This window comes from Nothoprocta perdicaria, unplaced genomic scaffold (assembly GCF_003342845.1).
Source record: "Nothoprocta perdicaria isolate Ctin4 unplaced genomic scaffold, notPer1 scaffold_163, whole genome shotgun sequence".
NCBI lineage: Eukaryota > Metazoa > Chordata > Aves > Tinamiformes > Tinamidae > Nothoprocta > Nothoprocta perdicaria.
Window position 1 is genome coordinate 802408 of NW_020454794.1, and position 14199 is coordinate 816606.

The 14199-nt window shown below is 37.8% G+C and overlaps 1 protein-coding gene across 1 annotated transcript in view; it reads right to left on the reverse strand.

The window, feature by feature from the left end:
* Positions 1 to 13133, reverse strand: part of MGAT4A (alpha-1,3-mannosyl-glycoprotein 4-beta-N-acetylglucosaminyltransferase A) — a 60152-nt gene extending 47019 nt beyond the window's left edge. Inside the window, exon 1 of the mRNA XM_026035616.1 lies at positions 12871 to 13133. Within this exon, the coding sequence (XP_025891401.1) occupies positions 12871 to 12964 (94 nt within the window). The 5' untranslated portion in view covers positions 12965 to 13133. The remainder of the gene's footprint in view (positions 1 to 12870) is intronic.
* Between the last annotated feature and the right edge of the window lie 1066 nt (positions 13134 to 14199).

The window sequence follows — 14199 nt, forward strand, 5'->3', positions numbered from 1 at the left end:
AGCAGCAAGGAATTAACACAAGCTCCACAAACTGTATTCACAAAAAGCCAGGCACTTCAAGAAAAGCAGTTCTGATACAGATTTCCCCCTTGCAATGCATCTGCATAGAGGCTATAAAGATAATATAACAATCTCTACGTATAAGGGAAGCCAGCTCATGGAATCAAACTACAAAAATCAGATGTTATATTACATTTGCAATATCTCATGCAAATTTCTATATCTTTGGGGATTTTTTAATATCTTAAAACAAGTTACATTCAGTTTTTTTTAGAGCAAACAAAGATTTCATTTTTGAGGGAACATGCTTCATTTTATTAAAACACAGCCAAGAGACTAAAAAGATGAGACAAGCAATGCTTATAAATACACTCTGCTACAAACAACAGTTCTAGAATAAAATTGATAAGGAGTCTGGTGKTTKTTTGTTTGTTTGTTTTTTTAAACCAATTATATTTCTGAACCAGGCAAGTTTAGTATTTTACATTGTAGTTTGGTAATGAATCAAAACACCTGGAGCTTTACACCTATCTGCTTTTTTTTCTCAATATTTGGGTGTTTTCAGCTACTTTTAACTTACAGCATCTTCCATATAGTTCATCCCAGAGGAACAAATAGCACCAAGAGTTCCAGCTAGGGAATAATAAAAGAAGATTTGGACTAGATGATCTCTAGAGGTCCCTTCCAACCTTGAATATTCTGTGATTCTGTGAAGAACATGCAATCTGTTGAATTTGCATGATTTGAATATTAACTCTTTACAGTGTCACAAAATCAATACCTTCAAAGAACCTTTGACAAAAACCTTCATTTTAATATTTCTGTCTCACATAATATTCAACATACAACAGCACAAAAGAAACTAGGAAATGTTCAATAGCAAGGTAATACTACCCCAGAAATGGGAATACAATTCCAAGTGACACATTTTACATATATTATGTTGTGACTTTTTTTTTAAAATAAGCTATCAGTTAAAAAGCTGCGCTACTACTTTGAGGAAGAAAAAAATCTTATGCAGAGCTCTTGCTTAAGCGAGCATGAAGTTCCAGCCGGGTAAAAGCCACCATCACAGCACTGACACACACTTTGCTTTCAAAGTCTGGTTTAAGTTGAAATCCAGACTGTATTGCTGTTTACACTGAAAAGCTAAAGTACACACCTTAGAAAAGCATGTACAGAGCATTTTAAAAATATATAAAAAACAAGCAATCCAGCCTACACTTGCACAGAAAGAGCTGTATTAAGTGTACATGCTGCACCCATTATCATGTTTGCTCCTTTGGCTATACTTTTGTCTCAGTTCATATATATGTGTGTGTATATATATATATATATATGTACACACACACACACACACACACACCCCTATCAGCAATCAATATCTTCTGAAAACTATGCAGAAAAACTAATTAGGTTCAGTTCCAATAAAATCTATGACAAAGGCCATGCAGACTCCAGCAGCCTGGCTTTTCAGTGATGAGTGGCTAGCTCCATGTGCTATCATAATTTTAACTTCAAATATAATAACAAAAACCTGGTAGAGCACTATGGTTTCCTATCTGCTATAAGAGAACATGAGACACAACCCTTTTGCCTGCATTTCCTATGGAATATTTGCTGACAGTGTAAACAAATGTAATTATCCTTTAGGTAATTCAACTCCTTGCGGTCAGCTTGAGGAGAAGAAACCAACTGTGACGTCTCGTGTTTCCCTTCAGACCTCAAACAGCCAGTATTTTCAGCTACTTTCTACAAACAACTATGCACACTCATCTTAAGATAGCTAAACAAAATATATCTATTGTGCATCATCTCAAATGCCTGTTTTTGTTGTTGTTTTGATTTAATTAAGAAATACTTCTCTGTATATCACCTCTTTAACAAAATTCAATTCAATTTACTAAAATCATCCTCTATTGCTATAAAAGCACTTGAACGTGAAAGTTGGGTCTTCAATTTTGCTTGCTATAGACTCAGTAAGTAAACTAAAATTGCAAAAGGGAGCCAAAAGAGAAAAAGAAGTCTATAGAGCATTATAACAAGAACATTTTTTGTGAAAAGCATTTCTTACCCAAATACTGGGTGTACAAACAGCAAACCATTTTTCCAAACCAATTTAGTAATCATTGAAGCTTCATCTAATCACATCAGTTTCATCTTGAGAAAAGCCTGAATCTTTTGCATATTGGATGCCCCACATCTACTTCCTGCTTTGACAGCTACAATTATAATTAGATTTTAAAATTAAACAGATAAAGTTTTAGCCAAATTTGGCACAGAATATTCCTGGTTGTCATACRGCAATACATATTAGAAAATTCAGGAAACCAATTGATATGAAATCATCTCACTTCACCTTCTCCAGCTACCATTACACACAGGTACACTGTTGTGTTGCAAACGTTACACAGTTAATTATACAACTAGAACCAAGGCTGGCCACTGCCTCCTAAGATGCCTAGTATTGATGGACTCCTCCTTTCAAAGGATAAAATCACGGATTCTTGTTTAAAATTTGAGATTACRGTACAAATGCTGGTCCGTTTGTCTGGAATGTATCAGCGTTAAGCAAAAACCAGAGCTCAGGCTGTCATCAATATTCCTGAGAGTCACTACAATACAGACAAGCAGGTAGTCAGGGTTAGACGGGATCATCCATACACATCCATACACAGTCAGGATCACTGGTGATCACGCTCAGGCCTACATTTGTGGCACTGGAACAATCAAAAACTGACCCATAGCTGGACACCTGAAACTAGTTTTAYATCAGTTCTCAACAGACTCAATCCATTTTATTTGTTTAGTCAGCATTTCACAGCCTTAACTTTCACATAAATCAGCAACAGCATGAGAACAAGGTTAAAAATGATGTCCATGTTTATGTATTTTTATATCGTACTTTCCAYGAGAAAAACCTCCAAAATATTCAGTGTGAAAAAAGAGCCATTTTAACTTTCCCAAACCAGTATTTTAATTATGTGGTTTTAGTTGTTCCCCCTCCCCTCTCCCATCACATTACACTCATCTTCATGTTGTTCAACATTAGCTGGTGATGCTACAGTGCCACATGGAAATGCAGTTCAAACAAGCTGGTATTGCAAATAGGCTAAGCCTTCCAAGCAGGATTGTAACTTCGGTACTGGTCCCTTTCCTTAAGGAAAAAATTAGGAGTTTGTGGAAGACCTAGCCTAGCCTAGGAAACACCCCAAACAAAGAAGAAATGCAAGAAGCATCATATACCTATAAACTGGAATGGATTTATTTTCCTCCATAGGAAAGACTTATTTGCTAAAATTTTGTTCAAAATCCTATTTTGCATTATAAAATAAAAATGTGGGTGTAAAAGGCCCATGTCTTCTTTCGAAAGATGTGAACAATAGCACCATGAGCTTTTATTTATAAGTGTTCCATTACTTTTAACCTGTTATTGCAATATATGTACAAYGCTTTAATCAGTAACAAACAGCGGACTGTACCAGCCAGCTCTGCAGCTTCACTTGCATACAGTTTCTGACAAAAACAGCAACAGCTACTTTTATCTGAAAAAGCTTAACAAACAGCTGCTACATATATAGTTTCATTTTTAGAAAGRGAAATTAACCTCCCAATAAATAACACCACAAAGCAGCCATGAAGGCTCCTTTCTTGTACAGCACATTTAACAACAMCAAGAAATCCATGCCAGGTACCAAACAAGGCTAGGTGCAGATAAAAGCGAGCAGCTTATGTGCAGACTTTTGCCAGAATCAGCAGGCTCCTCTCCACTGATTTAGAGGACAGCAAATACAAAAATACTCTCATGAATGCACTCATAAGGCTACGTTTCTAAGCACCTGCCCTCAGCTCTGCAACACCACACAAGGCCTCATGCCTACCTTGCTCCTCTCCTTGGGCATTTATTTCCTCCACACATCCCCATGACACTTCTGTTTCTTAACTACCTGCTTCCCCTCGCTCGCTGTGGGCTGAGCAGGGGATGTCCTCTTCCTCGTGCCCCGTTTCCCCAAAACTTGCAAGCACATGGCATGGCTGAGAACACCAAATTGGACCTAAGTGAGCAGCATGGATTAAAGAAATTATTATGGAGTGACAGAAGGAAGAAAAATAATGAAAGAATAAAGAGGCAGGCTTTACAACAGAAAGAAACTGCAATGATTTTAACTTYTGAGATGTTAACCACAGCCATTTACTTTCAGTATGTGTTCAAGTCCATAGTTTTATCATTATGACTATCATAGGGAACAGAAGTCATAGGTATTACTCATAACAAAACACTGAAGGTAGGGCACTTCATAGGAGTTCTAGTTTCAATTGATTTTCCTACATGGCAATAAACTCTCACTACATCCAACGCAACCTACACAGAGCTAAAACACCACAAAACTGGGTGCAACTCTGCTCGGCTCTCCAAAATACGAGAGAAAGAATAAATTCTGGCATCCTCTTTTAGCTTATTCCTAGTCAAAAATATGTCAAACTAAGTTAGATACAGTTAGACTTACAGCAACTTCAATAAATATCATGCAAAGCATTGGTCTCTTTTCTAGGTTACTATAATCCTATCATATGCAATTGCCTCCTCAACAAAGTTATGTGGAGGAGAACAAGGAAAAAAATGACCTAATAAAGGTATATGTTCCTTTATTATATACCCCGACCATGAAGATATATGTCCTAATTACATCAGTAGATAACACAGGTGTTTCACTGTCTAACTCCACAACACATGCACATCTATACATTCTCCAGAAACCCACCAGGTGAAGGGTTTGCACTTGACCCTCTGTGAGGCATCCTCTAACCATGGGGACTCCTGTGCAATTACTTGCTCGGGAACTAGTTATTTAAATACACACTTACATAAAGCTTCCCAAGGGTGCTCCTGAGAAGGCCTAAATGGACTGTGTGCTGAAAGCTGGGGGTTGTGGTCATAAGGTAATTTAGGCAGTAGGAGGGTGTCTGTGCAGCACCATCCATGTGGAGCTAACTCACACTCTGCATCTGAGGGATTTCTGCCCTGACCAGATTTCCATGAAGAGAAAGACATTATGTCCAGGCAAATCCAGATGTATGGGGCCCCCAACGCATCTTCAAGAACCATTTTAGGTTCACATATTGTTTGAATATTCAGGGTTCAGATTTCGAGTGTTGAAATGCTGCATGTTCTCGGCTGTATTAACTCAGCAACAGATCAGTGCGGCACAGGAAGTGGCACACAGGAAAATAAAAACCATGACTTGCAAAGAAAAAGCAACCGTTCGGTTCTGACAGCCTGAGAAAGCTCCTGGAAACTCTAATGTGATTTATTTCTACTATAGAATTGTCAATAATCCTGTTCCAGGATTTGAATCATTCTTTTCTTTCCTCTCTGAAGCCAAGAGAACATACACATACAAAGCAGGAATTATAACAAGAAAAAAAAATGTTTCCTAAATTAAAATGAGATCTGTAATGCTGGGGCTTGGTCAAACATTCCCATGTTTAATGCTCCAAAACTTTAGGACAAAATTCCTAGCTTAGCAAGAGATAGCAGCGGTCAGAAGATGTGCTACCACCTCACAATTACCAACATTATATTAAAGATGAAACTTTTAGAAGTTTCATTCTCTCACAATTTTGGAAACAATCTGAAATGCCATGGAAGTTTGATTATTGATTCTGCATGTGCCGGTGGGTAGCAGTTGCTGGTGCTCCTTGCTGATTTCTGCTTCAGTGACTGTGTGCTGAACAAGCTCAGCTTCCAAGTACACACTCTTTCCATTCTGTCCACTTTGCAAACAATTCAGAATCAAAGTTTTGTCCTGCTCCCACATGGTTGCAAATTAACAACCTCCTAAATAATCACCTGAGCCCATCAGATTTGTTAAAATCAAAGCTCTCTCCAGTATCTCTATAGTTTACCTTTAAGGGCTGCACACCTAAATATGAGGGTTGTTTATTTATGAATTACTTTACTCATAACTTGTAATAAAAAAGATCTAGTTCAGCCTTTCTCTGAGGTGTCAGGGAAAATTACATATTCATGATGTTGATACATAAGGTCACAACGAATCTGTGGGCCACAATAGCAAAAAAAAAAAAAAAAAGTTAATCGAAAATAAAATATTAAAACTATGCAATGTCACAAGCAAAAAGAGGGTTTCCTGTTGTCTGTTGGATAAATAGCACGTCTGTAGGAAGCATCAGCAGAAAATAACAAAAAGATGCATGAAAGCCAAGAAGACATCCCAAAAAGGAGCTAAAAGCACAGCGCTAGAAGACTGTCTAGAGTAATCACTTTTTAGATAGGGAATGCTGGAAGAAAGCCTTGCACTGTGAGCAAGGAACCACCTTCTAAGCACTTTCTGCCATTTTCTGGAAAATTAAAAATAGTGCATTATAAACAAGCMAAACGACACTGTATGCTTATCAAAGTTTTGATAAGCATAAAAAAAACTAAAAAGAAACAACTTTCAGGATTCTAATTGTAAGGATTGTATCAAAAAATGAAAAAGCTTTTTTTGTTATTGATACAACAAATAAAATTCAGACTACGCAGGAAGAATTGGGTTTGTTGAATAAGATACTACTCTAAAAGGAGGTAGGAGGATGTTAAAAACAAGCAACTTTCTGAAAACTATGCTGGTTATATTTTAATGGTTTCTATGCATAGAAAGGTCTGCGAACATAAACAATCATAGGTTAAGCTGCTAAAATACAAGAGACCAAGTGGTCTCTTGTACATAATAGGGGGCAACTCCAGCATTATCTTCCTCAAATGTCAATATTGGTCACTAACGAAAAGCACTCACCACAAGTAGATACAAACCTGGCCAGGGCAAGAATATAGGGCATAACTTAGGTTAGAAAAAATATGCAGAGGTCACCCAGCCCAGCCTCCTGCTCAAAAGTAGCTTCAACATTACAGCTTCAAAGTTATATAATTTATCTCAGCTCTAGGTCTTCCCCACCTTTGATTTTCTTGGTGTCAAATTGACTTTAAAAGAAACAGAGCTGCTCACTTTATCTGTGTTAGCCCAGATTTTTATTGCTACCAGGCATGGCATTGGTGAYGGACTTCTCTTTGCTGCTTTAATCTGCTTTTAAAAATTTCTATAAAGGAAATTCCTCAACCCTCCCAACACCATGCTCCAGCATGTCACTGAACTCATTAGAAACATCTTGTCTGCTTGTCTCCTTCACCTGCCTTCAACAGTGTTTGTCCCAGTTCTCCATTCACCTCCATTCTTGACTGCCTCAGCTTTGCAGAAAACACTTGTAAACATTGACCTCTTGGCCAAACACTACCGCTCTTACAAGCAAGGTGCAGCTTGAAATTTAATGTGCACTTGCTGCTTCCTATCACCCAGGTTTACTTATGAAAGTAGAAAACCCAGGATAGATCACAGAAGAGCCACTCTTGTGCACTGTTAAAAATGTAAGGATATATCTATTGGTAACTGCTCCAGAAAGAGAACTAGAGATAAAGAAAGCAGATAAATGCTGTCTTACAACTCATGGCCAATGGCTTAGATTTTGCAGCTGAGTTGTTCCAGTGTGAGCMGCTGTGTCAGATGCAACTGTCTTGCTAAATGAAGTTACTCATGTGATATCCTCTGCACGAGGACAACAGACTGTTTTGGAGAAGCCAGGCAAGCATAGAAGACTCATGCTAAACAGCTATTAAAGGAACCCACGTACAGCAGAAGCAGCAGCTTTCCCCAACCCTGAGGAGTGGCCTACAATCAAGAACAGCATCTCAAGCTGTTAGTACATAAAGTGGTTAACACTTTATATACTGTTAACACTTTATAAACTGCAAGTTTTAGAAACTCACACAAAGCTGTGCTAATCTAGCTAAGCCGTTGCTGAAATACAGGCCAAAAGGTTGCTACAAAAACACTACAAGTGCTACAAAAGTGCTGTGATAGTTGCAGGCTGCCTGCCAGAGGAGCAGATACAGGTACCTGTGCTTCTTCTACTTGATTCATCTGCAACTTGTATTGACTGCAAGGGACTCACAATACCATGTCAAAGCTACATTCCTGACTGGCCATCATGAAACTCAATTCATATTTCCAATATTAATAAGCCACAAGTAAATTTGTTAACTTTAGAAACCAAACTTGAAGCGTGTTAGATTAAAACTCCAGTAATGCTAGTGTTAAAAAGAAAAAGGAAACTATTTCCTTTAAAATCAGCTCCTAGAAACTCTGCAACAGCATTTCTAAAGGAAACTAACACTTCCTYTCCATGCAAAAGAAACAAACTTTGTTCACATTAAACAAATTGACTGACATGTATTGTTATAGGTACTTTCCACTTCAACGTTCCATTCCTTCCTTTTCCTTTACTCCTGCTCCACTCTTCCTCGTCCACTGCCCATTTAACTTTTTTGGCTGATTAGTCTTAACTCACATCATTGTGAACTGGCACAACACTGACAAGAGAGTGGGCAGTTAGAAGACTGCAACCAACATTTAGTCTGAAAACTTCTTTTAGAATCAAAGTATAAATTTTATGATGAGTTATGGCTTCAAAGCATTTAGATGCATCTCTCAGATTTCTGTTCTATTTTTAAAGAAAAATAAATATAATCATTGCCAAAAAAAAATAATTGTTTCCTCTCCCCTCTATCCTATTTCCTCTACAGCCCTGTAGAGCTTTTCTCCTCCGAAAAGTGAATATTCCTGGTTCTCACTACAAAATTTCCCATAACTGATGCCTTTTATTTTAGGTAATGTTTTCTCATACCTAAGTTAATTTAGTTTATTAAGTTTGGATATCATTCAGCACTTACAATTACCACAGCCTGAGCATCACAGTAAAGTTATTCTAATTTCATGAAAACAGAGGAGGGGAGAGAGAACAGTTTTATTATACAGGTCAGGCCATTTAGTAACCTCTCCAGAGCAGAGAAAATGAAATCATTAACAGCAAGAAGACGACAGTAACTCCAAAATTTGCTGCAATGGTTGCTACTAAAGTAGCTTCCACTCATTGCCTAAACATGAGTGAATATTCAGCAAGCCTAGAAGGCTGCCTATCTCATGAGCTGCATGAGAGAAAAGGCTCTTCTGCATGGAAAACTGATGGCAGTTGCAGACTGCTTGGGAAATCACATAATTTAGASAGTCCTTGAGGGTTCAGCTGCCTCAGATTTTCTGGATGCGTATTCTGTACAAGTTGTTATTACTTCCAGCAGACAAGTGGTCATGCAAAAGGCACTGTCACTGCATTTCAAAGAGAATAAGCATGCACACTTTGAACAAAACCGGAATTTTTACTAAAGACAACAGGTTCAGAGTAGAAGTTCCATGTGGGAAGCAAGTGATAAAATAAATGCATATTTGCTGAGAAAGTTCACTCTAAGCCATGAGCACTAATTCAGCCAAATTCTGCAGCTTCCCCAGCAGAATCTTTCTGGATCGCTACGCATTCAAGCTCAGACTACCAATTGCATTAAAGACAAAGCATCAAGATCACACTCTGTACAGAACATCACATCTTTGATGAAATTTTGGTGTATAACAGGTACAGAGAAATATCTTGTACTAGCTGGATCTTCTAAGAGCAGTACCTTTAGGATAAAGAGACTATAATTTTGTAGCTCAAAAATGAGGTGCTGAAGTCCTGCAAATCTGAGCAGGTCAACAGTGCTTCAAAGTGTGATCTGGTCACAACAGATGAGGTTAAGCATAAAATTGTCATTTGCAGAAGACAGTAGTCCTAGGAGKTATTCAAGGACCTCTTAAGTTGTACTGACCAACTGTTAATATGAAGTGACAAAAGAATGGCACCCCTCAACGCAGATTCTTTGAAAGTGCTTTTTTACACGCTCCCAAGTAACCTACACTTTGATAAGACTGSATTTCCAATTTCTGTATTTCATTTATCAGTTAACCATGTCTAAGTATATTTTTAACACTAAAAGAGCAGCCAAGCAGCCTTACAAACCCTCYTCACAGAAGGGTGTCTTTCTTAGGTGTATTCAGGGTTTATACTATTTTCTCACTGCTCCAGCATTTCTATAGACCACATGGGGCCCAGGAAGTGACAAYGATCTTGTCCTAATTTTGAAGATACCCTTCAGAGATAAGAACCWACTTGGTCAGCCTTCTTAGAACACAGTCAACTTTAAACACAAAAACAAGTAATTGGCCATTTCACCCAAATAGCCTTTCACAGGACAGTTCATTGCTATTTACATCACCTGGCTGCCAGACTAACCTAGAGTCATGTTTTTCCTACCAAAAGTAGGATCCAGAGTATTTACTTCAACTCCTAACAACTTGTCAGCATATCCTTACAGTCCATAGAGCTCTGGTTTCCAGAGATAAATTTTGATCTTTAAATTAGTATCAAAATCCWTATCACTTTAAGATGTCTGAACACTGCTTCGTACAAGTATGTTCACAGACTTGGACCACATATATTTATTACAGAAAGATATGATGTGCAGAAGTACTGTACCATATCATTCCAGATCTATCACTGTGGTGTAAATGGTTCTGCTTTTTAAATGACAGTCATCCAAGGTCTTTATACAGAGGTTTCTTAGTTCTTCAGTGAAAATGAATCATCTGAAGAGTGGTTTACAATTGTTGGAGCAAGGCCCTATGCTTCTATTTTTTAAAAAAGGAAAAAAAAAAAAAAAAAAAAGCAAGATTTGCTTGGTTACCACTTAGAAACTATATATTTGGGGGGTTGCTTTTTGTTTTTGAAAATCTGAAAGTATTTTCTTTTTGGTGCTTTTTACACAGAGATATATTTTTCTATCCAAGATTGACCAATGTCTACAGGAGTCCAGCACATACCATACAAATGTTAAAAAAAACAAACAAAAAAAGACACCCATAGTAGCAAAACCTCAGAGTCTCTTATGAGTGGGAACAACTGCCTTATTTGCTTATAATTGTCAATCAATAATCAGAAAGAGTGATCAAAGAAAAGACCATCCCATATGGCTTATTAAATAAACATGAAATTATTTCAAGCTTAGAAAATGAATTCTTAATGCGCATATATATACACATACACRTAATATATAAATAGTCCAAGATTTTCACATTGGTGTGGAAATGTCTAGTTTAAAATGTGGTACTGAAAGCAGCTCAAATCTATGTTAGTCTTAGACTTTGTATCTTATTAATTCCCACAGGTTGTTCGCATCAAAAAACGTAAAATAAAATTAAACATTTTTGTATGTATAATTTTTACTTGAAGGAACACCTCAAGGGCAAATTGCTTATAGATCGTAGTTACATAACTGCAATTCGTGATTACTTAACAAATCGCTGATATCTTGTTACACTGACTTTTAGTTAACAAATTACCATCTTACTGTTCAACAGGAAGATCTGGGGGAAGATAAAAAGCTTAACTTTTACACTACCATAAAGGAAGTATTTATTCTGAACAGTCATATGAGGGAAAAAAAAAAAGGTACCAAAACTAGTCTTGTCTGACCAACAGAAACCTAAATATGCATTGAATGTTGCCAAGTACCATAGAGACCAGTATTGTCTCAATGGTGACCTTTTTTTAAGTGAGAAAAGAATCAGTAACATGAAGTTTAATTAGAGAATGTGTATGGTATTAACAGAAAAAAAAAAATCACTTTACTGTCAGTCTTTGGCAGTTTTACCGTCCTGTTGCCACTTAAAAGCTCTGTGCATTACCACAGCCTCAAGAACCTGCCATTTGTACTGATTCAGGCATTCACAAGCCTAGCCTACTGACCAACTGCTACAGCAGAGATCAGACCACASAGCATCTGCTTCTCCTACAAATGCCCAGTGGAAAAAAAATAGTCAATATGCCACAGAACTCATCTGCTTCTTCCCAAAGGATCTTTTTCAATCTTCTTTTATACTCAGAAAAACGGCCGCATGCTGGCTGTGCTACAACAGACGGTATTCCTGGAAACTCACAGTTATTGGACTGAAAGCACCACTGAAGAGAAGGTTCTCAGCAGAACAAACCATGGAACAACCTCATTTAAAACAGAACTCATTTTAAAATGACCATATCTTTGATGGATATGGCCTACTATTTTCAAGAGATTGGTCTTTTTAAACAAATATCTTGCTTCTAGAAACTATTACTGAAAAAGTTTATTTGCTCTCCTGAAGGACAAGCCCGAAACATCTCATTCTCCCTAAACAGCTCTGACCATCAGAAAACCAGGGTTTTCCAAGGTTCACGGGGAGTGCAATATGATTAACAAACACATGTAAAAAGGAAATAATGAGGAAACTGTCATGTATAATAATTATTTCATGAGATCACTCATATTATTATATTAGATGTAATTTCTATTACTTGGTCAACTTGGTTATGCTACTGCATTTCTTAAATCATACTCAGACAAGAAATATTGTACATTTCCTTCAAAGACAGCAAGAAAAAATACCACTAGACAATGTTGACTGGCTGTTTGCCATTACCAAATCATTAGGGAAGACAGAAAGCAGCATCAAAAACAGCACTCTCCAGCCTAGTTCATTGGTCATATGTTATAGGAAGAAAAAGAAAACAAAACACCCAGAAAAGTCTGTTTCTTCAAAACCCATAAACCAGATAAAAGAACTATTCAGTAAAAATTAAACCCAAACAGCAGGATTTGATTCTCTTTAGAGAATTTTTTTTTCTTTTAAACAAAAGGATTCCCTCCGAGTTAGTTTTCAAAATCTGCTAACAATTACATATTGCCTCCTCACTAAGGCAATACCTTCTGGGGCAGAGATAGCCAACAGACAATTTACAGATTACCAACACACAGCAGCAACACATCTGCTGTACCATTTATGCCTGTGCCATACACTTGCTTGGGGCTTTTGAAAAACCACCTCACAGTTTGTTTTCATAGCCTTTTTTCCTTACCTTTCCCATTTTGCCATGCAGTATACCAGGACAAGCTGAGGAAAGTAGTGATGAATACTAACACGGTGGCCACAGTTCCATTTCGGAGCCTCATCTCATTTCAGCATCACACTTGTTGACTTTCTACTAGCGATGAGGAGCTGCTGGGCTTGCTGGAATGAAGTCAGCTGAAGTCCACTAGCAGCAGCAGCTGGCCCACAGCAACACAAACCGTAGCTCTCACATATCAAACATCTCATAAATCAATCCACTCCAAACTGTTGCTCAGCTTTTTTTTTTTTTCAATCCCTTTTGATACGTTAACTTCTCTGTATTCTTCTAGCCCTGTTTAAAGGAAACAGAAATTGTAAAAGTTTAAGACAAAACAATATTTACACAAGACCCTCACATACCAAAATAGAGCAGAGAAATGCTACTACACACACATTGCTATGGCCTGCACACACTGCCTCGGTTTCAGCTCAGGGAATAGCACTTGTTATATTAGTTTGTCCTTTTCCCCTACAACTGCCTGCATCTGGAAGAACTGTATATCACGTGTGCTTGGTTGATAAAGGACAAACACATAGACGGCCTACATTACAATTCTATCAGAACCTCGAGGCAAGATCAGTTGCCACACTGGCAGATATGAAGGGGCTCTCGGGAAGTGAGCAACCCAATGCCCCAGTTTTAAGTCCTCACTTTGGCAAAAAACCTCAGAAATCAGGGAGGCCGAGTGCAAGTGCAGTGCTGAAACTATCCACAGTGAACAGAGAGCTTGGCACTTCAAACACTGTGTTTAAATCCACATCACTTATCTTTCTTTGCTCAGAGCAAAAAGTATTTGACCCATCCCCAGCCAGCTTAACTGGCTAAATTCCTAGTTTAATTTCAGATGAAGTACAAATTATAGTCATACATGCAGAGATTCTTCAGTCTGTAGCAGGTGACAGCGACACACAAAAAGCATGAAAACACCCCGCTAKGACCATGCCACTCCTGCCTCCCTCCACACGTGAGCAAGGGCACAGCACRGAGCTTATCCAACAGCTCAGGTTTACCCCAAGTGGAAGTTCCATTTCCCAACTAGGAAACCCCTAACTGTTCCAACGCAGTCATCATCTAAATCTATTATCCTAACCAAGGATGAGAGATAGAATAGGGGAGTAAATTAAGTAATTAAAAGTAATGTTCTACTTTTAAAGGATCAAATAATTTGACATTCTTTCAGGGTACATCAAGTTCCTCCACGACAAGTTCCCTCTTGACACAAGTATGCAATGCACCAATAAAGAAAAACTTGCCTTGAATTTTCTAATTACAAATAATCTCAGTCAGTCTTTCCCC